General features: G+C 41.0%; 1 protein-coding gene across 5 annotated transcripts in view; it reads right to left on the minus strand.

Annotated features, from left to right (window-relative positions):
- Positions 1 to 903: 903 nt before the first annotated feature.
- CARD11 (caspase recruitment domain family member 11) overlaps positions 904 to 25,466 on the minus strand; it is a 47,939-nt gene continuing 23,376 nt past the window's right edge. For 4 of the 5 annotated variants that reach the window (XM_009467791.2, XM_087732870.1, XM_087732869.1 and 1 more), the window contains exons 4-24: positions 24,597 to 24,922; positions 23,121 to 23,300; positions 21,004 to 21,156; positions 20,785 to 20,910; positions 20,095 to 20,292; positions 19,423 to 19,602; positions 18,327 to 18,381; positions 16,999 to 17,114; positions 15,853 to 15,956; positions 13,095 to 13,147; positions 12,350 to 12,482; positions 11,579 to 11,780; positions 10,094 to 10,220; positions 8,728 to 8,968; positions 8,218 to 8,314; positions 7,070 to 7,165; positions 5,990 to 6,122; positions 5,256 to 5,435; positions 3,958 to 4,082; positions 3,000 to 3,115; positions 904 to 2,440 (exon numbers count right to left, since the gene is read on the minus strand). In XM_009467791.2, coding sequence (XP_009466066.1) covers positions 2,236 to 2,440; positions 3,000 to 3,115; positions 3,958 to 4,082; positions 5,256 to 5,435; positions 5,990 to 6,122; positions 7,070 to 7,165; positions 8,218 to 8,314; positions 8,728 to 8,968; positions 10,094 to 10,220; positions 11,579 to 11,780; positions 12,350 to 12,482; positions 13,095 to 13,147; positions 15,853 to 15,956; positions 16,999 to 17,114; positions 18,327 to 18,381; positions 19,423 to 19,602; positions 20,095 to 20,292; positions 20,785 to 20,910; positions 21,004 to 21,156; positions 23,121 to 23,300; positions 24,597 to 24,922 — 3,146 coding nt within the window. In that variant the 3' untranslated portion in view covers positions 904 to 2,235. The remainder of the gene's footprint in view (positions 2,441 to 2,999; positions 3,116 to 3,957; positions 4,083 to 5,255; positions 5,436 to 5,989; positions 6,123 to 7,069; positions 7,166 to 8,217; positions 8,315 to 8,727; positions 8,969 to 10,093; positions 10,221 to 11,578; positions 11,781 to 12,349; positions 12,483 to 13,094; positions 13,148 to 15,852; positions 15,957 to 16,998; positions 17,115 to 18,326; positions 18,382 to 19,422; positions 19,603 to 20,094; positions 20,293 to 20,784; positions 20,911 to 21,003; positions 21,157 to 23,120; positions 23,301 to 24,596; positions 24,923 to 25,466) is intronic. The other variant, XM_087732868.1, reaches the window with a different exon arrangement.

The following is a 25,466-nucleotide window of genomic DNA, read 5'->3' on the forward strand; positions in this document are numbered from 1 at the left end:
AGGTGGGACATGGACATCCTATGAGTTCTGTCCAGCAGTCAGCTGGTTGCTCCTGAAGGGATCTGACGCTGACCTGGCTGAACTTTTTGCTGAAGCAGCTGAGAAATGTTCTTACAGTCCCTCTCGTTGCTCAGCTGTGGACTCAAAACTATCACACGAGGGGCAGTAACAAACCACAGGCAGCTGTTACACAAGGTTGCATTATCAGGACATTAGGAATGAATGCAAAAGGCTTAGCTTTTCCAACCGATACTTTCTTATTTCTGGTTGAGCTGCAGAGAATCTCTGAAGAATCATCCAATTTGTTCTATGTATACCCCAATTGGTTGTTATTCTTTGCCCTGGAGGGAGTTGCAAATTGTGTATGCAGCCTGTACTTTGTAAAGAGATGGCAAAGTAGTGGTATCTCCCTGCTTGCACAGTCCAAACAGATGGCATTGGGCAGGTAAAGAGCTATTCTCTGAGAAACGCTAGCTATGAACAGTCTCTCAAACATTAATAATTTGAGTAACACAGCAGCAGAAAGTTAGATGTAAAGTGACATAAATGACTTCTAGAAGATACCATTAGTTAAAAAATGATGTGCATAAAAGAGAAGAGCAGAAAAGCACAGTCACACAAGAGAACATGAACTGACCCAGCCTACCTGAGAGACACCCACAACATCAGAAGCTCATTGCAAAGCCAACCTAGCAGTTAATCTAGTGAGGGCAACCAGGCCAGATGTTTTGCTTGGATTCTGTTTGTCTTTTTATTGCCAGCTGCTGCACGCCAGCCTGAAGCACCAAGATGGGGGACTTGGGATGAACACGGAAGCAAAGGTAAATTTGTTATTAAATGCCTCTCAAGAGGCAGGGATACTGCAAGGAATGAAGGATCTAAGGATAATGGGATGTACAACTCTTCATCTGTAGGTCAATTTTTATTGCATTTCAGATCAGCAGTTGTGCAAGTCATTATTATCTGGTCAGTTTTATTGAATCAATTTGGCACTTTCAATACAGTGTCTAAGGTATAGAGGAAAAATTTTAAAAGACTGAAGAGATTTAGGAGTCTAAGTCCCACTCATTATCAGTGGAATTCAAACTCTCTGAGGAGTTAAGTGCTTTTGAAAATGGGATGTGGTCTTCTAAGTCATGTACGCACTTTTGACAATATTACCCTACTTGGCCACAGCACAGTGTGATGCTTGCTGGTCTCCTTGCTGTCAATCATGGCAGAGAGGTCAAGGACTGAGTGGCTCGCAGCTATTACTGGCTTATGAAATTCTCTTTTTCTTCTTCTCAGAACAGTCCTTCCTGTTGAGAGCAGGCATGTTGGCAGGCAATGATGTTGTAGAGAAATATAGATTTCAGTGGAGAAACAGAGAAACCTGTTGTCTGGAGAAGGCACCATGGTATTTTCCATGAGTAAAAAAACGTTAAAAATTGAGAGATGTACAAATGAATACAATGCAGAGGCAGGGATAAACTAAATGAAACATTGGCAGATCTGGAAAGATCTGATGTGCCACTGGGACATTGGAGTCTATTTTCCTGTAAGTGCCAGGACTACAAAGGAAACCTGCAAAACTGTTAAATAAAACTGGGGTTTAAAAAGGAAGGGAAAATTGTCATTTTAATTAATGCCAGGAATAATAGCTATTTTCTTCTCTTCTGATTAAAATGGTTATGGAAAAACAGGGCTACAGAGCTGCTATGGCCATCAGAGGTAGTGTTTCTGTTGCTACCAGCCAGCCTTCAGCTTCCTTAATTGGGTATGTTCAGAATCTCACCTCAGGGTGTGTGGGGGACACATCTCAATTCCATATCCTTTAGCCCAATCCCCATGCTTTATTCCTCTTAGATTCCACTTATCTGGTCTCATCAGAAGTTTTCAATGAGCCAAATGAGATCCATATTTTCAACATAATAAATTACCCCAAGCTCCCTCTCAAGATCTTTGTCCTTCTCACATGTTAAACAGCTACTGTCCCTTAAGAGATGCTGGTTGGTCAGAAGTTGTGGTGGTGGCTGTGGTTTGACCCACATACTAGATCCCCAGCATCTGAGACTTTGGCTGTTCAACACAGCTCCAGTTCCATTCCATAGATGCATTCTGCCAGCAGGTAGTCCCCAGCCAGCAAGGGTGAAACAGGAGTGAGCGCTGGGCACCTAATCAGAGAATTCTGCAAGCCCCTGCTCCACCTGGGTGTGTCCTTTTGTCACCAAAGAGCTCCATTTTGCTTACTGTTTTTTATAGCTGATCTTCATCTATCCAGATGGTTTTACGCTGCTCTTCTCCGATCCTGTCTTTTATTGTTCGGATAAGATCTTCAATACTGCTCCATGCATCTGTCTCTACAGAGGCATAAAGACATGGCAGCGCTTCCAGTTCTTTCTCCTTCAGACGGCACATACGTAAAAACTCATCTTCAGTCTCCGGCTTTGGCAATAGTTTCCTGTATCAAATGAGCAGACCAAAAATAAATGTCTTACATTTTAAGTTAATCCTGTAGCCCCAGCTGTCCCATCAAGAATTTATTTTCTACTGACTATATACAAGCAATAAAAGCAGTGGAGAATACAGCTACTCCAGGTCTATCCTCCCCTTACCTCCATGCTGCCCCCAAGGAAAAATATTTGCTATGGGGAAACAATTTAAGAGGACTGAATGCAGGGAGAGTGCAAGTGTTTACGACCTTTCCTCTTCCAGCTAGCATTACCTTTAAAAATGCTGTGGGAGAGCTGAGCATGGAGAAAACCACATATTCTTCAGTCTCATCCTCCCACAATGCTCATTGCTATCAGTGACAGTGAAAGAGTGCTAGATTTGGGGAATTCCTACTTCTTCCGGCTGTAAGATTTCAGGGAGGAGTCATGGGAGGAAATAGTGCGCACAGAAGCACCAGATGAAGAGAGAAGAGGTTCTTTATTTCTCTCAGTGAGAACATTATTGGACTTGAGAATTATTCACTGAATAAGACAGAAATCAAATATGCAAAAGGTTTGATACGTTACCTGAACCTCTTGATGTTTTTCTCTGAGACTCTGATAAAGAGAACAATAGGATATATCTTGGCTTTGATTAAATCCTTTGTGCAGCTTATTCCAGCTTCCAGGAGACAATGCTTGTTCTAAAAACAAAGTCATAACAGTGTCACAAAGGAACATTCACTGCTGTGGAATCTCAAGATAAAGGTATCCATACCTTACGGGGTCAGCTGAAAAGCTCTCCATTTACCATTGTACTGATTTAAAACCTTTTAATCAAATGTACACTTAAAGTCCAAACTCCTCCTACTGGTTTACAACTAGTCAGTCAAATACCAGCTGAGCTTAATAGCTTTCTGAAAAGGTTTAAAATAGAAATGGATTGATCTAAATATGAAGACCGTGATAAAATACCAGTTTTACATATATACACAAACACACATACTTGCTCTTTGTTCAGAGAGAACATCTACTGCAACTACTTGTGAGAGAAAAAACCATCACTTTAATTCTCCTTTTTTCCATGCTGTGCATCAAATCTGCTTTACTTGATATAAGATCTCTGTCTTTGACATTGTTATCTTTGTACTGTACACCCCTGTGTCTGTGTTTCAGGCTATCCTTTCATTTGTCTAGGTCCTTGTATCTCTTACTCTCTCGCACATTCATATATACTTATGATATGAAAAGGAACGGAATAAGGGACGGAGCATAGAAAATGAGAGGATATTTTGCTGCATCAATGTGGGTCATCACAGGGAATGAGCAAGAATATAAAAGGATATGGCTGAGGATGAAAAAGAAAAGGAAAAGCAAGAGCACAAATAAAAGCCATTTGGGAGAATAAATATAAATCTGAGATTGAAGGTGGGCAAGAGAGAGAACATGCAACTGTAAATTGGTTAGTGTCTTACTCAAGAAGCAACATACATTGCAGACAGATTCACAGACAGCCTATCGAAGGGAGACAGAGTATGCTAAACACCTTGGCAGTGACAGCCTCAATATTGGCAGGTACAATACATTCATATGTGTTCAGATTCTTTTCTCTGCTGAAGATGATAGTCTCCGTTCTTTGCTTCCTTAAGAACTCTTCCTTTGTTACAATATCTGGAAAGAGATGTGCATGAGCACAAAATCAAGATTACAACAAGAGAACACCTAGAAAACTATCGAATAGTACTTCACATAGGATGTAAGGATGGTTCAGCGAAAGGAGACGAGCAATGAATTGTCTTAACAGCTGCCTCATTTCTTCCATTGAATTCAATTAAAGCTTAATCTGATCACAGCTGAGCATCTCAGCTATATCCTGCACCAATGAGTCCTTGGGCAATTACTACAACACTATGAAGGCATTAAATTAAAACAGTAAATACAATTCCAGCACCTAATGTTATATAGTAACATTTCAGGGCTGGAGGATGCTGAGAAGTGCTAAAAAAAGAAGGTCTCTTCAGTATAGGCTCCTAAAACAGGGATTTAGTGTTCCAACATTTGTGTTTAAAGTTTCAAAAAATTTGGCTTAGGTTGCAATGTGTGATACTGGCCCCCTTGTGAATTGCAGCTCTACATCAAAGCTTTTGTTTTATGTTGCAAGACAGGGGATATTTATTATAATACTTAACTTTTCAGTTTCTCTGTCTGGATAACTGTAAGACTGCGTACTATGCGGTGGGTATTCAATATTAGTGTAAAAATGAAACGTCAGCTGTGTTTAATGCTGTGTTGTATACAATCCTGCCCTACAGCAATCACAGTACTGCATATTGCTTTAATAGTAAATACTTAGCATGGAAGAAAATCAGTTTTTCGAGTAGATCAAATGCACAATCTTCACAGCCTTGGATGAGATAGAAACCTAAAGTCGCTCTAGGGAAGATATTCCTCATAATAGCAAATACTAGAAACAAATTAATCAAAATTTCACATTGCCTAGATATGCAGTATGCAAACAGTATGCAAACAGAAAGAGCACTCACAGCATTTCAGTCTCTGAGGGGCATCCTAGCAACCACATAGCATACACATGGATAATATTCATAGACACAGAATCTCATAACCATGTGTGCTGGCTGTCTCAAAAACATTCAAATACCTCAGATATTCTCAAAAAGCATGATTTATAGCTACACATCACTCTAATGTGACTTGAAGTACCTCAAGCAACTATCACATGTGCATGCCCCTATGTGTGCACGCATATATATGTATGTGTGTGTGTGTGTGTTAATATTTCCAACACTGAGGATTAACAGTCATGGTCCTCTTTTATCCCATTACCTGGCTTGCATATGTTGAATTCCAGGGCACCTCCAGAGTTGAGAAGCTTCTGTACCAAGGTCTTGGCAAGCATGGTGGGGGTGAAAAGTACGGGGCGCCTGCGCTCACAGTGGATTGGTCTCACCAAGCTATAAGGGATCAGACTGAGCCTCTTATTGATTTCACTTTCGGAATCCAAATCTGAGTAAAGAACAAGACATTCATCCTCTGGTTTCCTCTCCATCAGTATTTGGAGAAAAAGAAGGAGAAACACATGAACGAGAAATGACATGGTTAGTCATACTGGTCCTCCTTTCTCTTGCCAGGGTTGTCCTTACTATATATCCAGTAGTATGATGTCCAACCTAATACTAAATAATTCAAGTGCCTTTTGCTTTCAAGAGATTATTTCATAGTTTAACAGGACACTTACTTGGAGAATCTTTCTGCTTATTAGCTTGACTTACTTTGAGTTAAATGTTTTTGCACAAAGAGCGAGAAAGCACCGAGGAAGACCTGCCAACCAAACAGGAAGTTTCAGTATCCTAAACTTGCTCATGAAGGCTTAGTGCTCCAAGCACTTTTAGCAAAATCAGTGTTTTGGTCACAAATGCCGACAAATTTTTGCACAGAGCGGACCATAGATGCTAGTAATAGAAAAGACTTATAATATTTTTTCACAGCCATGCTGTTATGTAGACAGCCTTTATATCAGTGCCATGTGTGGAAAAGCTATTACCATTTTATATCCATACCTTCCAGTTTATCAGGTAACAGCTTCTTTGCTTCAGACGAAGTCCGTGCCAGATCAGAGGGCCAGCCAGTGACAATACGGACTCGCTCATTGCTATTCATACGCTTATATTTGTTTTCAGACCTACTGACAAACTGAAAAGGTGAACAAAGAGATTTGACCCTCATTTCTTACATTCTTTATTCTCCCATGTATTCATCAGCCTACACTTGTTATCTACGAGGTCTGAATTACCTATGTCTATCAAAGACAAGACTCCATGGATCTGTTGACTGAATTCTAAGGCTCTTTAAATATCATAGATCTGATTTAGAGCCTTTGTTAATCCCCTTTGGGACGACTTATTTTGTTCTCTGCTCTTAAGCGGCACGTTCTTTTTCTTTGCAGAGCTCCCTGCTATCACCAGTACAAGCACTGATGTGTCCACAGCAGAGCAACATACCCACTCTGAGTATCTGCACAAATGTATCACAGGTTATACCCAAAACTCTGCCTCTTATTTGCTGCACCAGAGAGTCTTAAAACCTCCCAAACAGCACATTTTTACACTGACAAATAGGCTTCATGCTTTCATTCCCCATCCACCCAACTATTCCTCTATGCAAATATTAATTCCTCCTCCTGTATATTTGCTAACCTTCACAACCATCTTCCTTCACAAGACTTTTTTGTCCTTCACCCACACAGTTTCTGTCACGCTCAGAGTCACTGACCTACAATTAAAGGACAATTTTCTGATGGAACCTCATCTCACAGAGACTTGGGGATTTGGTTTAGCCCAATGGATTTGTCCTTATGATTCAAGCAAAACACATTTCAGCCTCTGATGGCAGACGTGTTTGACTCACCAAGCTACATTAGTAATGGAAGGCGTGCACTTAAAAATAAACACCCCACGTCACAAGAGCAGTTAGAAAACACAAGCCATTCACATATATGAAATCTCTTTTTAATAGGAAGAAATCCTGATACAACCTCTATATCTGAGGTGGGGTTTCTGGGGAGATTAGGACAGTCTGAGAATATCTGCTGTTCAGATCCACTATTTCAGACATTGCATTGAGGATTTGAACTTTATTACCTGTAATATTTGGCCCAAAAGAAAGCTTGCTCTGGATAGGCGAGGGCTGGCTTTTGGGTCGTTCTGTGGGGCAGGCTCCTCTGGCTGCAATGTATTCTAGTAAAAAATAACACAGAAATTTTTCTTTCCCTCCCTCTTTTTTTTTTTTTTTCCTTTTAAATCACAGTGTTCAGGAAACAGAACAAGCAAAAGCAGATATTTTATATTTCCAATAAAAGGGATAGTGATTGATTCATATCTATCCCAAATACCATGTTCTAAGCAAACTGTAGACATAGCACGGTCTACGCTGAGAAACACCACTTCTGTTATTGCTCTTCCACATTCCTTTCTTCACAGGAGACTGTTCTCCACAGCTTATGAAAGCGGTAATTTCTGCACCAAGAAATAGCATGCAAAGCTCTTGCTTTCACTAGCGTCTCTGCCAGTGATCTCTGTCCCTTTGATCAGTGGGGACTGGAGTACAGAAGGAATGTATGACACTTAACCTTGATTGAAATCAAATACAAGCAGTGGCTACAGAGTCTCTGAAAATGTTAGAAGCACATATGTCTCCCAAGCTCTAAAAATAACTTGTGGTAAATAATACACCAGGAAGTTAGTTAGATGGAATTCTTGGGTCTAAAGAAAGAAAAATCAAATTACTTTCACAGAGGGAAAAGGAAAAATCGGCAGGGCTGTTGTGTGTGAAGACCTGATAATCCCACTTCTCTCCATAGCATGTAGGTTGGAAAAGACAGGTCTTTCTAATATGGGACAATGATAGCTCTGTGGATTAGATCCTCGTTCACAGTAGAAGAGAAATAATTCTGATTATTAACTCCAAGGACACAACTTCTTCCTCATGTAGATATGAAGATGCATTAGAGACTTGCAGGCAGAGAAGAATGAAAAGGATTAACTAAGACACAGAACAGATATTAGACTTTTAAAGTGTACTCCCTCATAGCTGGAAGGGTTAATAGTGTGCCGGAGTTAGGTCCGTTGCCAGGGACAGTATTATTTAAAGCAAACATAAGGTGCCCATTGCCTGGGACAATCAAAACCTATACAGAGTGTAAACAGGACTTTCTGTAAAATTAACATAATGAACAACAAGTAGCCGTGGAGTAACAGGTGTTAAAAAGACCTTGTTTGTAGATACTTACCTGGCGTGCCCGAAGGGTATTATATGAGCTTTCTGTCTCATCTCTGCTTCCTCTGTGCACCAGCCGCTGCAGCTTCACCAAAAGAAGTTGCTGGGCTCTGAAAGAAAGGACGGAATCACATAGATCAAGATATCTTTGAAACCTCTCAGAAGAAGGCTGGACTGCAATGGGTCTGTGCCTACAGAAAAGATTAAATAGGAATAGCAGTGAGGACTGACTGAGCCACACAGTAAATGCAGGAACAAAATAATGAGCAGGACTGCAGTGCAGTTAAGGATTAAAGAATCTCCATGGCGTATTTTTCTATGCTACATTTTGAGAAACCCACATTATTCTTTCAGGTAACATCTAGAGTCTCCTTTCTAAAGCTTTATAGCTCATATTACAGTTTAACATCACCAGGCCTTATCGCAAAAACTAAGGCATATACCTCTTTCCTTACAGCAGTTATTAATTTCCCTGTTTACAGAACCACTGCTCTCAGTCGTGGCCACTCAGCATTACACTCACCTGTTGTAGCTGGGAATGGTCCCAGTTTCCAGATCCCTGTCTGTGAAAGGATCAACTCTGGCACACAGCCACTGATAATTCCCCTGGTACATGGTGTCCAGAATATGAACGATCTCATCACATTTCACTGACAGGGAACAGCAGTCCAGCTGGCTGGAGATGTTCAGATTCAAGCGGATATGAAATGAGTCCCCTGATTTGATAAGCCCTTCTTCCAGTTCTGACAGCAGTTTCCGGTAACCTGCAGCAATGAAGGAAGGGGTGAAGAGTGATCAGCTACTCATCAAACCTTGGTATTGCTGCACTCCTGGGCATCCTCTGGAGAAGCACACAGCACAAACTTCTGAGGCTCCTCCGAGAGAGGGTTTGTACTTCTAGAGTTAACTAGAAGAACTAACTTCTACACTAGTTACAACAAGGTTACGGGGCTGCACCTTAATGACACTACTGGGGCATTGATTCAGAAACAGCTCATGCTGCCGGTATCAGAATCTGTGAGAATACTCTCATTATAATGATACTCTTAGGTAACTCCATTTTCAGTACTCCACACATGATCTGTGAAACAGAGAACTTCTCAGCAAAGATGCAGACACAGCTATAGCTCTATCCTGTAAGTACAGCTTGAGTTCTGCCACCAATTTTAATGACAAGCTATTCCCTTTATTATTAGCTCTAATTGGCACTCCCACAATCTATAACATGCTTTATCTGCAGTTAAGTGGTGCTCAAAAAAAATTGCAATAGTCTTTCCTACCTTTGAAAACATCAAAGAAAATCAAAGACATCACTTCCTGTGTGATCTATGCAGCTGAAACTCTCTAACCAGCATTAAAAAAAAACAACCCGCAAATTTATATACACCAGTAAAAAATGGATTTTGGAATGTAATTTTTGATACATAACCTGAAATTATCATTACAGGCCATGAGCACTAAAATCAAATTCTGTTCACCACATATGAACTCCAGCTGTTAAGATAAAGCCACAAAGGTAATAAATAGAGCAATTCCATCAGGTAAATGCTAAATTGACTTCAGCTGGATAAAGATGATTCAGCTCACCACATTGTATTACAGAAAACTGTACATAAAAATAAGCTTGAATGTGTTTTGTGAGTCATGTCGTTATTGGCCCACCATGTAAATTCTTCAGAGTCCTGTAGTGACAAACATATAGGCTTTTTTGTTCTCAGTCACAAAGCTAAAAGCTGGAGCAGTTACACAGAGTACCTATAATTAACACCAGTGGACATGCTTCAGATTTATACCAATACAAAGGATATTCTGGTTCTGTTATTCTCTTCCACACTAGTTAGTATAATAGACCTGGGACTATTTTAGATGAGAAATACTTTTGGTCTTACCTTCGTGATTTGATTTATACTGGAGTGTTACTAGACCACTGCACCTCTGAATTGTCCAGTGAACTTCTTCCTTTGTGCAAGTATCCAAGGGAACACTCTGATTTTCCCCTTTGATGCAGCCCTCCAACTAGACATGAAAGAAATATTACTCTCCAGTGGAGGTTCAATCTCTGAGTCAATTATACCATTTTTTTTAAGCAGCATAATCTTCTTCTAATCAAACAATGCAAATACTTTGCTATCAGGATGCAGATTATGTTCTAATTATTTGATTTCTTTCCTCTCAAATTAGGAATGCTAGCAGTCAACAGAACTGCAGCTCTTTGACAATCCCAGGCTTCCCAGTACTAAGTAGTGCAGGAATATCAGTTGTGGGTTTTTTTTCCCCTTGGAGGCATTTTGATAGGAAAATGGTTTGGGAACTTTGGCAATGGAGGGAAAACTAAGCAAAGAGCAACTTAGCAGAAGCACCATTGAACTCCTGCATATGTGATGCTGGGGACAGCTATGCAGGTGTGCAGCCCTTCTTCCCATTCATTGCAGCTGTATCCATTTCTGTTCATAACATGTCCAATCCCAAGACAGGCCACTTTAAAGAATGGTTTAGGAGTCATCATGCTAAGCTAAGTAGCATGAACTTCCTTTCAGGCAGGAACGTACTGGGAAGTTGAGAGCAAATCCCATTCTAGTCTTTTCAAAGGGGCTGTGCTATACAATACAGCATTAAAGAAAGCATCAGTTGCTCTAATCTCTTCCATACAGAGCTACTGTAAAGTGCAAAAGCATTTGCATTGTGGTGGATGACCATAAATACTGTTCTCCTATATTTTCATAGTCAATAGCAGATTTTCTTCTGCATGAGTCATATGCTTTGTCATTAATACATTTAAGGACATAGACCTGTTGGAGAGGCTCCAGAGAAGGGCCATAAAAATGATCAGAGGGATGGAGCACCTCTCTTATGAGGAAAGGCTGAAAGAGCTGGGGCTGTTCAGCCTGGAGAAGGGAAGGCTGCGGGGTGACCTTAATGCAGCCTTTCAGTACTTAAAGGGGGCTTATAAGAAAGATGGGGACAGACTTTTTAGCAGGGCCAGTAGTGACATGACAAGGGGTAATGGTTTTAAACTAAAGGAGGGTAGATTCAGACTGGATATAAGGAAGAAATTTTTTACGATGAGGGTAGTGAAACACTGGGACAGGTTGCCCAGAGAGAATGTAGATGCCCCATCCTTGGAAACATTCAAGGCCAGGCTGGATGGGGCTCTGAGCAACCTGCTCTAGTTGTAGATGTCCCTGCCCATTGCAGAGGGAATGGACTAGATGGCCTTTAAAGGTCCCTTCCATCCCAAAGCATGCTATGATTCTATGATTCTATGAATACAAGATGAAAGAAGAAACAAAGGAAAGTATTATGACTTATGGTGAGTGTGCATGCATGTAGGTGGACAGACATCCGATATTATTTGTTGATTATTTTATGCTCACCAGTAGGATTTGGTGTCCCTCCCGAAGGCCTGCTTTCTCTGCAAGTGATCCTGTCTTGACAGAGCTAATAAAGCTCCCTTTATCATTACCCCCAACCAGAGTGATTTCCGAATTGAGACTATCTCCATTCAGTGTTACGCGCTGGATAGTATGGCAGGAGTTTCTAATGCGACCAACAGATGTGACAGAGGGACGGAAAGGTCTGTGTTCATGAAAGGAAGTCACAGTTAGTTATCTCAGCTTTTAGCTACCACTCCAGAGTTAAATGCATGCATGATAAATGAGAAACATGTAAATAAACTTTTAGTGTTATCAAGCACTAGGATCTAAGGACTCTAAAAGAAATCCTTCTCATTACTGCTTAAGTTCTGGAGAAGAGCATCTGGATAGCTTCAAGTGCTCTGACATGACTGAATAACTCAGATGTATAATAGTACCTCACCTAGCAACCTGTGGCAGCAAGATAACAAGATCACAAGGATAAATTTAAGCCTCTAGAACATTTTGTCTGCCCTGAAGTTTTTGAAATTCTAGGATGACCTTCATTGGTTTACAGGATATGAAAGGGCTCCAAAATAACATGTTATACTGCTGCTGACATAAAGAAGTAGACAGCACAGTATCATGAGATATTTGTGTCAAGTAACAACTTGTGACATCATATTCCTGCCATTATATCTTCAGCAACTAACAGATAAATGGAGGATCTCTACTATAGCAGCCTTTCCCCTCAGTCTCTGTCTAAGGTAGGTAAACTGTCACCTCAAATACCTTTCCAGAGAGAACTTTCTAAATATGGAGTTGACATGCTCAAGCTCATAGGCATCCAGGCCTTCCGACTGATGAGAAGAAGAGGAAGAGTGCACCGAAGGAGCTCCATGTGACTGCCTGTCGTGACTGTCATCTGAAAACAGTAACAAGAATAAAAATGAGTCCTAGATAGAGTGACAAAGATGGAAAAGGGGAAAATGGATGTTTGATTGATCCCAGCCAAAGCTGAAGGAGGAAATTCCTGATGCAGAGGCATGATTCATGTCCACGGGCCATTGCAAGGAATGCCAGTCTTGCTTACTGGACCTATCTGATCACTCTCACAGAACACCAAGATGGAAGGGACCTCTGGAGACTGTCTAGTCAACCCCCCTGCTCAAAGCAGCGTCAGCTAGAGGAGACCGCTCAGGACTTGTCCAGTTGGGTTTTGAATATCTCCAAGGATGGAGACTAGTCATCACTCTGGACAACCCTCTTCCAGTGTTTGATCTCAGCCAAGCACCCTCCATCTATTCATTCAGTCTAATCCTTCTCCCACTTAGTTCTTCAGGAATAACTGCTTTCTTATTCTCACCCTTAGTTGCCCCTTTGCCTTCTTGTTATGATGAACTGACTTGATTTTTTCTCGGACTGTATGTCCCAACTTATTTAGACCAGGAATTGATTATTTGACAGTATCTGTAGCTGGTGAGCTAATCACACAGATCTCATAGTTAAACTATATACATGATATTCTCTTGCTTACCATCTAGCTCCAAAGCATCATATCCAAAGCTGTCATTGTCCTCTTCAACCAGGCTAGAATTAAAAACAAAAAGCATGAGATAATGGGAGAGAGGGAGAAAGCTGTTCACCTTCCAACTTTCAGCAAATTTCATTAAGTTCTGAAGGAGGAACGACTTCTGTGAAACAGAAAGATGTTGGAGGTGTTGCATCAGGCAATAGTGCAGCTGGAAAAAAATAAGCAAGTAACGTACTTGTGGGCCCAGGGAAGAAGTAGGAAGGTGGCAGGAAGACAGCGTGTGTCAGCCAACATGGGAAGCATGTGAAACAGCAAGAAGATTCAGAAGGAAGCATTGCTAACAGCAGTGAGGGAATGAAGATATTGCTGAAAACAAAGGGAAGCTGCTGACTGATGGTCTCATATGTGTGACTTACACCACACCTGCTTCAGCACTGAGATAAATGGTTGCATAATACCTGCTGTATATATATTCTGCAGCGTGTTTTTTTTCCCTGATAGATCAAAAATGTCAGAAGATCACTGATGGACAGAGTGAATGCAAGGGAAGTGACTGAGGTGCAGCAGTAAAGGAGTAATTTACCTGCTTGATTTAAAGTCCTTGAAGCATTTTGTAACAGCTTAATGGTACCTCGCATGGTTACTCAGATACCTACAGTAACAGAATGGCAAGGTGTACCAAGCTTTTGCACAGAAAATCTTATGCCACAGCTCTGGTCCCAGTTCAGCTCCCACAACACTACCTTTGCTGTTAAGAGTGACTAGATTGGTTGGCCTTAAGCACAAACAGTTAAGATTCACCAAAATTTTGCTCTTAAAGGGATATTGGGGATGTCCAGCCAAGTGAGTGACCTGTCTGCTTCCCTACAAGGACTTCATTAAATCATGTCCTTTGGTTGCAAAGCTGTTTAAATAACAGCTTGTTGTTTTTCCCATTCAGAATGATTTGTAGGTCTCCTGTGGAGCTGATATTCCTCATATTTGGCTTCAGGTGAAGGGTGAATTTTTGCAGCCTGTCTGGGGAGAATCAGCTATATTTACACCATGCATAAGCAGGGAAATAATACACCTTTTCCTACATATTAAATTATGATTTCACTTTTTTTTTCACACAAATCAAGATCAGATGAACTGTGAAACCTGCAACTTGGCATGCAAATAGCAATTATTTTGGATTATGCTCACAAACAAGTTAAAAAAGCTTAGCAGGCTAATTATAAAGTTATAAACTACAGTCAACTTTTGGGCATGCTCTTGAGTTACTTGACTTCAGTGATTATTAGCTCAAAAAAGTAAGGCCACATTCAGAGCTTGCTCCAGGGTACCTTCTCCTTCCACATGCCAGTGGGAAAGAGTATCTAATATGAGGAAAATTTTCAGATTTCAATACAGTTCAGTCTTCCAATGCCTTAACATATGGAACAGGATATAGTCAGAGCTGTAGTGAAATCCATGTAATCTTTACTGTGTTCTGTAATATACTGCAAATATTTAAATGTTCAGGCACGCCAAAGGCTTTTCAAGTTAAGCACCTGAAACATGAAACATTCCAATCATTAACAAAACAACTCTTTTTCTCCATCTTCAATTAACGCAACACACTTTAAAAAGGGGCTTGGAGGACAATATAGGAGAACCTAAGGAAGACTAGAATAAACTCTGCCTAAACCCTCAGCAGCCTAGGGAGTGTGGGAGTGTGGGAGAACTAGCCGAGGATGCCCTCAATGGAAAGCTGTCTTGCAGAGCTTTACACAGAGAAAGAGAGGCAAAAGCGGCAGTCTGCCAGAGATAAGTTTGTTTTGAAAAGCATTAAAAACCTAAATAAAGTTCTAATAAAGATTAGATCTAAAAATAGATCTAATAAAGATCTAAACCCTCCACATATATTGCTTTCTTCTAAATTGGTTTGCTTGGGCTTTGTTCTTTTCTCCTTCTGCTTGGGACCTTTAGGGAATGTATTTGTATCTTCTGATATTTCTGATACAAACACTGACGCCATTGACACCAACACCAAAACAGTATGTCCAAGTATTGCATTGCTATAAACGTTTTAGAAAAGGGCTCGGTGCCACTGAGGGGACTGTGAGGCAGGCAAGGTCTCTCTCCTTCCTGCCACTAACTTCCCATTCCCCAGCTGATCCCATTTCACTCGCAGGGGAAGTCCGCAGGGCCACAACCAGACAGAAGTGGAAGCTGCAGCAGAAGGTGAAGCAGAGGGCAATGCACCTCTCTCTCCTCATCACTATGCTGAGATACAGAGCCCCAAGCCTGACAAAAACCACCTCCCTCCTCCACTTCTCCCCCTCCATTCCTCACAGACATTCAGGCATCTCTGCTCTATTTTGGCAGTTTACAGAGAGAAAGGAGGGGTTTGAGAGAAGGGGAAAGGACAGGGACACAGACACAGGCAGCATGGAGCTGAGAAACAAGTCTACATGGTCAGTCTACAAAGGTAGAGCACATTCTCCAATAGCATTGGTGCCTCATCATTTCAGTACTGCTTCTTGTTATGTACATCAAAAAAGTCAATGCTGCAGTGGTATCACTTTGTCATTCATCCCAGCTGAACTATCAGAGACTCCTGAGTGTTTCGGACAAAACTGGGGATGAAGGACTGCAGCCCTGAGAAGTTTAGAAAGTCAGTCCTGCTGCTTAATAGAAGCTCCCCAACTAGAGACAGACACAAGGACATCCAAGGCCCTTTTTGCCTCCTCCTTGTGACGACAGGTTCTGGGCATATTTCACCAGCGTGGCTACCTACCTGCAATGAGGGGCGTCCTCTTTGCAACGTCGGACTATTGAATCATTTCCTGGAGGCTCCGGAGTGGTAGACATGATACTGTCATTGCGATTTCTCAGGGTTTGCTTTTAAAAAAAAGTGACAGAAAGGTTATCTGTCTGAAATATGCTATCATTTCTAACTTACAGGAGCATTAGCCTGCTAGCTTGCCAGTAGTACTCTGCACTGTGAAGCACACACAACAGTGAGAAAAATTGATTCTATATGCGCAGAATGCTACGTACAAGAGCATTCATATTCATATATTCCAGTATTTTAGCAACATGCACAGCTTGTGTGCTGGCACAGTACCTTTTTCTGTGACCACAGACTGGCTGATTTACCAAAGAATTTTAACTTTACCCTTGATGTGTGGACTATGTGTTGCACAGCTGAACATATAGGAGGAAGAGGATGAAAAGCAGAATGTATGTACACTTGAATATTCCTAACCCAGCTAAGCTTAGTTCGAGTGGCAGGGAGTTCTTTCTTGGCTATTCTTGGATATAATTTTCATTTCCTGGGGGCAGCATTTTTCACGGTGTTCTAGAAAGATGTTTTGTTCTTTGTTATTAACACTCTGCAAGAGCACTCTCTCTGTCTGCTTGTCCTGCTGTGTCAGTGCTCACATATGTATAATGGAATATCTACCTTGGGAGATTATGGGGATACAGCAAGCAGGGAAGAAATGGTTTGGCTATGGTATGCAGAAATTTCCAACTGTGATCTGCACCCCTTTTCTCACTCACTGTTACTTATAGGCAGGAAAAGCATTAGAGAACTCAAAAAAACCCCTGAAAATTTTCTTAAATAAATTACAAAGGAGCTTTTAAAGAAAATCTCTTCCTTCTAACGGTAAATGTGAAAGGCATAAGGAGACAGTGAGAGGTCATAAATACTTTTGAAATATCTTTAAATAAGCATAAACCAGTTCTGTGATTTTAGAAAAGGCTAAAAACATGGTTCTAACAAAATGCTGGTAAAAGGATTAAGGGAGCCTTTGACAAAGGCCTTGAATGTGATCACAGCTGGGATGCTAGTGAAGTGCTAATACTGGGTTGTGAAAGCTCTGAACCACATTAGGAGAGACAGTCATAGACAGGCAAGGGGCATCTGAAGGCTCCTTACAATTTTGCTGACTTCACAGCTGCTGATGGAGTTACTGATGGAAACAGAATTAGAGGAACTCGTGTCTGTGCGGCCATTGCTGGCATCAGCCCCATCTTCATCCTGTGCTCTGACTGCTGCGCTCACAGATGACAGAGAAAAATAGGGACACCAGAGAAAATTATGTCAGATCACTTTCAATACAGAGTCTTTCACAGATTTGCAACAACACTTAGGATTATCTTTCCATTTCAGCTTATCTTGTTTCCCCCACCCTGTAGTGGACAGAGGCTGCAGGAAGCGCTCTGTGCCCTGTAGCTCTGGCTCCCTTTTCTTCCCCGACAGGTTCCCAACAAAGTACAGAAATGCATGCCGCTCTGGACAGCCTCTTGCCAGCTTTGTCTTTCAACTCCGTCCTGTATGTTTTTATCAGATCTATGAATACTATTTGACAAGTTAAAGAAGGATTGTTTTATTAATTTGTCTGCAATATGGTTGGCTCACTGAATTACGCTTTTTTTACAACAAAAAATTTACAACTGGGACCAAGAAGCTTGAGATCCCTCAGCAGCCCCAGGTAGCACAGTGTGAATGTCTTTGAGGACTCCTTCCCTTCCTCAGCACCTCTAATTTGTATTAATGTGGCACATTACCTGATACCAAACATACTGTTCAACATGCAATATCTTGCAGCAGGAACCACGTTTCCCATCATATTTTGTACAGCAGTGAGCATGCTGCTGTACATAACAAATAAAGGAAGTGCTGTCTAAGATGGTGTTTGGTTTGAGAACAGTGTTACATAAATAAGAGGAATTAGGAGTAGCTCAAGCATGAGTATACAGCAACTAATTTGGTAACTTGGCAGCCGGCTGATGGGTGGGTCAACCCCCCTCCCCCAACTTTTGCAATGCTTTAGATTTAAAACGAATTCCTTTTTGCTGAAGGACAAAGGAACTCTAGATGATCACTAGATTAGGGTCTTTTCAGCTTTTTTCCAACAGCAAAAAGAGAATAGTATAATGACTTTTAGTACAGGTATTACACTGATGACTTTAAAATTTTTGTAAACTAAGAGGAAAATTGAGTAAACAGAAAATTTAGGTAAGCTATGGGATACAGTATTGTGTATCCGTGGAGGTATCTTTGCATGGAGAGGACATTCAGGTAGAACACTTGACTGCTTTAAATTATGACATGGTTCACTATGAGAGAAACTGTCTATTTTACTGACTTGGACTTAGTTAAGAATTTCCCCGGTTGGCATATTTGTTAAAACAACTTAAAGAGATTAAGTGAATGAGACAAAGCAACAGAAAAGGAATAAGGACATGAGTGCTCTTTCTGACCTTGAAACTCTGACGTTTTGTTCATGCTGACAGGGGATTTAGCTCTGGGATTTATCTAAAAGAAAGAGGACAAAAATCAGCACAAATGCAGAATATTTGCCACACACTGTAAACCAGATATTTTCACCCCTTTTTTTCACTGTTATGCTGCAATAAATATGCCCTCCCTTAAACAACAAGACCCAAAATTTAGAAGATATTTAGGTATCTAAATGCCACTGCAGTGAACAAGAGTTAGCTATCTAACTACTTTTAAAAGTCTGGCCCAAATGCATTGCAGTTCCCAGATTCTGCTGAGGGAACAAAGAGAGAAAAGGTGAAGTGGGTGCCTTGGGACTGGTTTCAGGCAGCTGTTAATACAACAGGCATCCTTTTGGAGTGTGCAATGTAAAAAATGCAGCTCTATTGCCATAAGTAATAATGACAGTCAGAGCTCAGAAAGGTTATGAAGGGCAGGGAGAATTCAAATGCAGATGAAAGGAAAGAGGAGCTCAAAACCCTGAATGTTAGATTGTATATTTTTTACAATTCATGAATATAGCATCAGATAATAGCTGTATGAATGCAGCTAGTCGTGGAAATCATGGACCTAACTCATGCTACCCCTTACTCTTAAGTGAGAGGAAATTGCCATAATTTAATTCTAAATTAGATAGTTAATTTTGCTCTAGATTGTGTCCATTTCTTTCTATTATTCCTTCCAGCTGATGTGAGCTTTTCCACCAGTGCTTCATTTTCCACCTTCAGTTACTTGTGTGCTGGACTTTGGGCATTATGTTATTTTTTTTCCTACTGTTAAGGAGGCAAAGAATCAATTTATTGACAACTCTCCAAGAATGTGAATGAACAGCAGAAGCAAGGAGAATACACAAAATGGGAAGAAGGGGCACAAAATGGTCTACGAAGCCTGATTGTATCTGCTCCTCAAGATGCAAATCACCACAGGGCAAAAACTGACAGCTCACTAGCATATACACATCTATTCTCACCTTTGTAGCACAGCACTTTCAGAGGCATGACCGCAACATGTATTATGTCTTTTAGTTCTAACAGTCCCTGTATCACTATATCATTCCAGCCTCATATTAAGACATACCTGGATTCCCTTTAGATTCACTCTTCTCTTGAGTCGAGCTTGATCAGGCAAGAAGAATTTGTTGTCTTCTGGAGACTCTTCAGAAGTGGAGGAGTCATCTGCTTCCTGACCATTGGCTTTTGGGCTAGGAGTCCCAAAGGTCTGGGAGATAATGGTAATGGGTAGATTCCGTGGCAAACTCTAAAGATCAGAAAGAAACACTTTACTTCTGAGACCAGTTTGGTACAACTCCTCATGACCTCCCTTTAGAGTAACCTGATTGAACTTTCTGTGACTCCAGTGCTTCAGAAGCTCACACAGAATGTGGCTCCAGACCCAAATCAGTAATTTAGATCGACATTTGTGGAGATTCCTGTTCACTGGGGCACGTTCCTCAATAGCATTTGTAGTTTCTACCCCAGTGTAGAAATTCATTGTCTTTCTGCATTTCTTTCCCTTCCAATTAAAATCAAGTTGTGAAATGCCAGCCTTTGAGATGCTATGGGCATGACACAGACAACTTAAACCCCACTGTGCTGAAGAACTCGCAACATTGACATTTAGGAGGAGGAGGTTATTTTTTTCAGTTAATTCATGGAGGGAATTAAAAAAGTCCCCTCTCCCTTCCACTCCACAATGTTTTTAAAAGCAAGTCTTAAAAAAAGAACTCACGTCTGTCTCCCACAGCCCTACCTGGTCGTGAAAGTTATTGTCCTTAGAGAGCCGTCGGAGTTTGCACTCTAGGTTAACAATGCAAGCTTCTTTCCGAACCACCTCAATTCGGAGTTCATCATTTCTCTCCTCCAGCTCTCGAATCTGCTTCCTGTATTTATCTTTTTCAATCAGACAATGTGAATACTGTGTCTGAGCCTCATCACGTGAGCGGAATGCCTGCAGTGGAGAGAAGAAACCTCTTTTGCACCTGGGCACCAAACAGCTTCTCCTGCTGGTTTTGTTTGTAAGGTGTTTGGAATGGGGACTTCAGAACTGGTAACTATACACCAATTAACACAGCAGTTAGGACCAGGATGCACCACAGTAGTACCATTAAAAATTAGGATGATGAGGGTGGTTTATTTCCAGCTCCATCTTTGTTTGTGGCAAAATGCTCCAGAGTGCAAACCGGATGACTTGACACTAACATAAAGCCTGCAATAGCTGTTGTCAAGATCTTGGTCCTGCCTGCCAGATGCTACACTGTGGAAACAACCCAATATTACCCTACGTGTAATTACTACACTACAAATTCCAACAGGTAGCAATTTCTTGTAACTGTTTATTTTTAAATAGTATTTTGGGTTCAATTACTCGCAATTCCGCAAAGTGACACATATGAGATACAGGCTTTTGCTACTAATTTTCCCCACTTTAACTGTTAGATACCTGGTCTCGCTCCTTTTCCACCTCTTCCAGCTGTATCATCACAGTGTTCATACGGTGCTTGTACATCTCACAGTCTTTTCCTAGTGTTGAACATTTTAACTCCAAGTCTTCTTTCTCTTCAAGATACTGGAAATGACACACTGTTAACCACCACTGCTCTCAGAGGTCTTTTGGGCACTAGCCTGAGATATTCCATCTTTCTATCCTTCCATATCTCACCTTGTCTCTCAAGTCCTCCACATGACGAATCTCCTCTTGGAGATTAAAGATCTTGTTGACCAACTCATGACGATCTTCTAGTGCCTCTTTACGGTCGTGTTCCAGAATATCCAAAATGGCTTTGTCCGAATCTGGCAAACTCCGCTTGTCAGCCTGAGGAAAGACATTTTTAAGAGACAGGCCAGGGAAAGAGAAAATAGCATTGCAGGGAGAAAAGTAACAAAGACAGTAACAAACAAGAAGAATAGAAAATGAACATGGTATTGCAATGGGAAAGCAGGAGAAAAGATGGACATTTGTTCATATTTTAAAATAGTGTCAGAAAAGATGAATAAAGGCTGTCTTGCTGTCAGAATAGTCTGATGAAGGAACTGTTTTACTGTTTTATTGTACTGGCTATAATTTGATCCATTTTGGATGCAGTGACAATTCTTCACTCCAAGCCCTGCATTCAAAACTCTTCTCTATTAATCAGCTCTCACTGAGCACAAAAATCACCCTTTGCCAAAGAGCAGGGCCTAAGAAAACATTCAGGGGAATTTTTAAAGCATGCATAAGCTTTGCAGGGCTGTGCTCAGAGAATATTAAACATCTCAGGAGTAGCCTGTACCACAGCTTCATTTTCTGTAGTGTCCAGCAATATTTTTTCTTTCAGATTTAAAATTAACAAGATTACCAGAGCAGATTCCAACAAATAAATTGCTGTCAAAAATTAACCATAAATGGAAGATGAAAAAGACATAAAATGCAAGCAAATAATAGGCATATTTATTTTTAAAATACCTAGACTAAGTTGGTGATTTCAGTGACATTTTGGTTACCTAATATTTCTAAGTATACCTAAGTATTTCTAAAACAAACTGCCTTTTGTTTATTTATACTTTCATTTAGGAGAATGTCAATCCTATTTTTAGCTATTTCTTGATTAATTCTCTGTTTCTATAGGTGCTATAAGACCATTTCAATTAATATAAGAGACTCTACACGGACCAGAACTCCCAGAACCTTCTATACTACACCCTTTTTCAACCTGTGCATTGGATTTGTATTTGAACTAAGAATCGTTAGGCACTGCTAGAGGCTACAGCCGTTTCTGAAATGTATTCTATTGATAATTTTTTAAGTCTCATTTTAAAATGCCACAAGTCTTTTCCAGCAAAGTGCTAAGGACTCTCATATATATCCCAATATTTGGCTAAGCTCGTCACAGAGTAACACAGTGCTAAATTTGCTGCATATCATCCTTTTTCCCCATCTGCCCAAACAAAGGTTAGTTAAGATCCCTATGCAAGTTACAGCAGCGTTGTATGGGGCATTCTGGTAACTAGTGACCACCCAAGTACAGAAACCTTTATTACCCTCTTCTTCATTAAGACCTTTTGGCACAGATATGACAATAGCCTAGAACAGGGTACAGAGAGCCGCTGTCAGAAATTTCTGGGCTGGCTATTTAACACAGCTTTGTAGTGACAGACTGGTACAAAGAACCACAGCAGGGCTAAAACATAGAGTTGAATGCTCAGCAATTAAACAGCTGCACTCTGCACCTTGAAAGAGCCAATCTCTCATGTACAGCTTGATTTATTAGATGACAATTTTTTTCTGGTAGACCTCTTCCTCGTGCATGTGTTTGTACAAAGAGTACTACAGACAGCTGGGAGCTATATAACCAACCTTCTGTTTTTCCAAACTTTGCACTTACGCTTATTGTAGCTTTGCAGGTAGAGGTTTCACCCAACACTTCCTAGCATTATAACAGGAGTATGTGTTGAGCTTGAGGTGAGGAGTGGTAGCAGAGACGATGCCACCTCCTCTTGTCCATAGTTACCAGTTTATGTACTCAACTCCCTGTCCCTTACTGAAAACACATGGGAGCTGTCACCACCTGCTGCTTCTCTGTCCCATTCTCACAGCCTCCTCCAGACACTTAGATCCTGAAGGGTAGCCACCAAGGCAGGCTGTGAGGAGACGTGGGGTATGTAAGACAGTATGGGAGGAAAGTGTGGGGGTGCCTGGAGGCAAGGAGTGGTCAAAGCCTGCTGAATCCATCATCTGGTTAAGCAGGAGGGGTAAGCTGAAGTGTCTGGATTTTTAAATGCAGCAATTTGTTCTTATACCTGAATGATGGACTGTAACTCCTGGATTTTAGTCTTCATCATCTCATTTTCCCGCTCCAGCTCCAGAACCTGTTCCTTTTTGGGTCGGTTTTCAATATCATTTTTCAGCTTCAAAGACTGGTTCCTCTCCAGCTTGCATTCCTCCTCCACCTTGTTCAAGCGATGCTTCAGCTGGTCAATCTAGAGCAGCCAGAGAGCAGTGAAAAGGAGAAACAGGAAAGGAAAGATATAATTCCTAGCTCTGATACTGACTGCTCTGAAAACACTCTCACGTCCAGGTGAAAACGTACTGTCATAGGTGGAAAAAATAGCTTAAACTGTGAATGCTAACAAGCAGCAGATAATTGGGTGTATGTGCATGTGTGCTGAATGTCCACAATTGAACTGTTGAACTCTCAAGCAGAAGCCTGCTATTTGCTAGCTACAACCGGTATGGGCTGGTTGTAAATTTAGATAACATCTGGACTAGAAAAAAAGTGGCACATCCTCAATCTTCCAATAAATAAAGAGATGCAAAATGGCACTAACACACAGGAGGCTGACCACACATTGTGCCTTTGCACACAGACTATTTGGACTGGGAAAAACAGAGGCTTTGAGTTCTGGATAGGAAAGAGGGGTTCACAAAAAGAAAAAGTGGTTTCAGATAGAAGGGGGCCTGGGAAGAAGGAGATGATGATCCCGGCTAGAGGAAAGATTTTAAAGTGGAGGAATATCCTAGAGATCAGATTGTTGCACAGGGATGAAGGCCAAGGGATGCCCAGGGACCTTGGCCAGTGACGCCTGCGACTGGTGACTGTGAGCAGCTGCACAGCACGAACTGACACGACTTTCTGCCCAACCATCCCACGCCAGCAGCGATCTCCCTGCAGGGAAGCGATGTCGAACCCAAGAGAAGGCAGTGCTAGGGTGGGGGACTGAGCAAACGACTGTGTGAAAAAACAAAGTGGGGTAAAATGTCTGCTATCATTGGTTCAAAAATAAACCCCAGTGTCCAGATCCACTATGGGTAGTTGTTTACTCCACCTCATCTTGACACACACACAAGCATGAATTTTATGGCACTTGAAGCATTTCTCTATATTTCCTAAATGGCCTCAAGCTGTTCCAGTGCTCTATGTGAGACTTTTTGAATAAACCACCAACAGCTGTAGTGCAAACCTGGATAACTGCCCCAAGATATTATTGAGCCTGAAAAGCAAAAATTATGTTTTCAGCAAACAATTATGGTTTTAAAATTTTGTTTTTAAATATGTTATGTTCTGTTAATCCATTACAAGTACGTAAATTATCTGTCATTAATACACATCACTGCAGCTGGCATTTCTGTATACCGATGCCTCTAATCATCTGGATGAGCAAAGCAAATGAGAGCTCTACACCTTTCTACTGTCAGAGAAGGTCTCATTTTGCCAGATGCTACTGGCATGCTCCATTGCTGCTCCTGATTAAAGCAGCCCAGAGCATTTATCTCACCTCTAACTGGAGGTCTCGGCTCCTTATCACAGCCATGCTCTTCTCGTCACTCAGCTGGGCATATCTCATGGCCAGATTGTAGTTCTCATCTTTCACCTTGACCAGCTCATCATTGTAGTTGTTCCTCTCCTCCTTCATCTTGTTGTATCTCTCCTGGAAGGTCAGCAGTTCTATCTTGTTCAGTTTTAGCTGCTTTCGCTCATCCTCCAACTGGCGCGACTTAGCCAAGAGTTCACAGCGCTGCATATCTTTTGTCTTTACTTGCTGCTGAAGCTTAATGATCTCATTCATTAGGAAATGGGTAAGGCCTTCATGTCCCTCCTCCACTGAAAATGTTTGAACAGCTTATCAACTTCTAACAAAGTAACTTTATACTAAGTAGAATCAGCAGAACTGAGTAAGAAACAAATGTCCCAAAATATGTACAGAGGTGGAGATTATGCACAAGTACATACACATTTGTATATCTAACTGGCAACAGTATGAATATCACACAGCACACTATTACCAGAATCAAAATATACGTGCACAGGCCTGTGGAAATAGCACAAACTTTGTAAAATGAATATGTACAAGTACAATTAATCTGAATGCTTCAAATTTGCTGTACATGTGTAGGTCATCAGTGCAATTTAGTCCACTGTTCCAATGTTTCTTATCTTGAGATATCTTGTAATGTCTGTCATTCAGTCTGAAGTTCTTCAGCTTAATTCAGACAACGGAGTTGTTCCTTTTCTTTATACATTACCTGTTGCTAGCTCATTTTGCACTGAAGGGGACTGAAAAACTGCAGAATGCTACTACAAGATAAGCTTTTATTTCCATTTCTTGCCTGAAAAATTAAACCTAGTCTTCCAGATAGTCCTTATT

The sequence above is a fragment of the Nipponia nippon genome, unplaced genomic scaffold (genome assembly GCF_047370975.1).
Source record: "Nipponia nippon isolate SJK-2023a ecotype South Korea unplaced genomic scaffold, ASM4737097v1 scaffold_5, whole genome shotgun sequence".
Taxonomy (NCBI): domain Eukaryota; kingdom Metazoa; phylum Chordata; class Aves; order Pelecaniformes; family Threskiornithidae; genus Nipponia; species Nipponia nippon.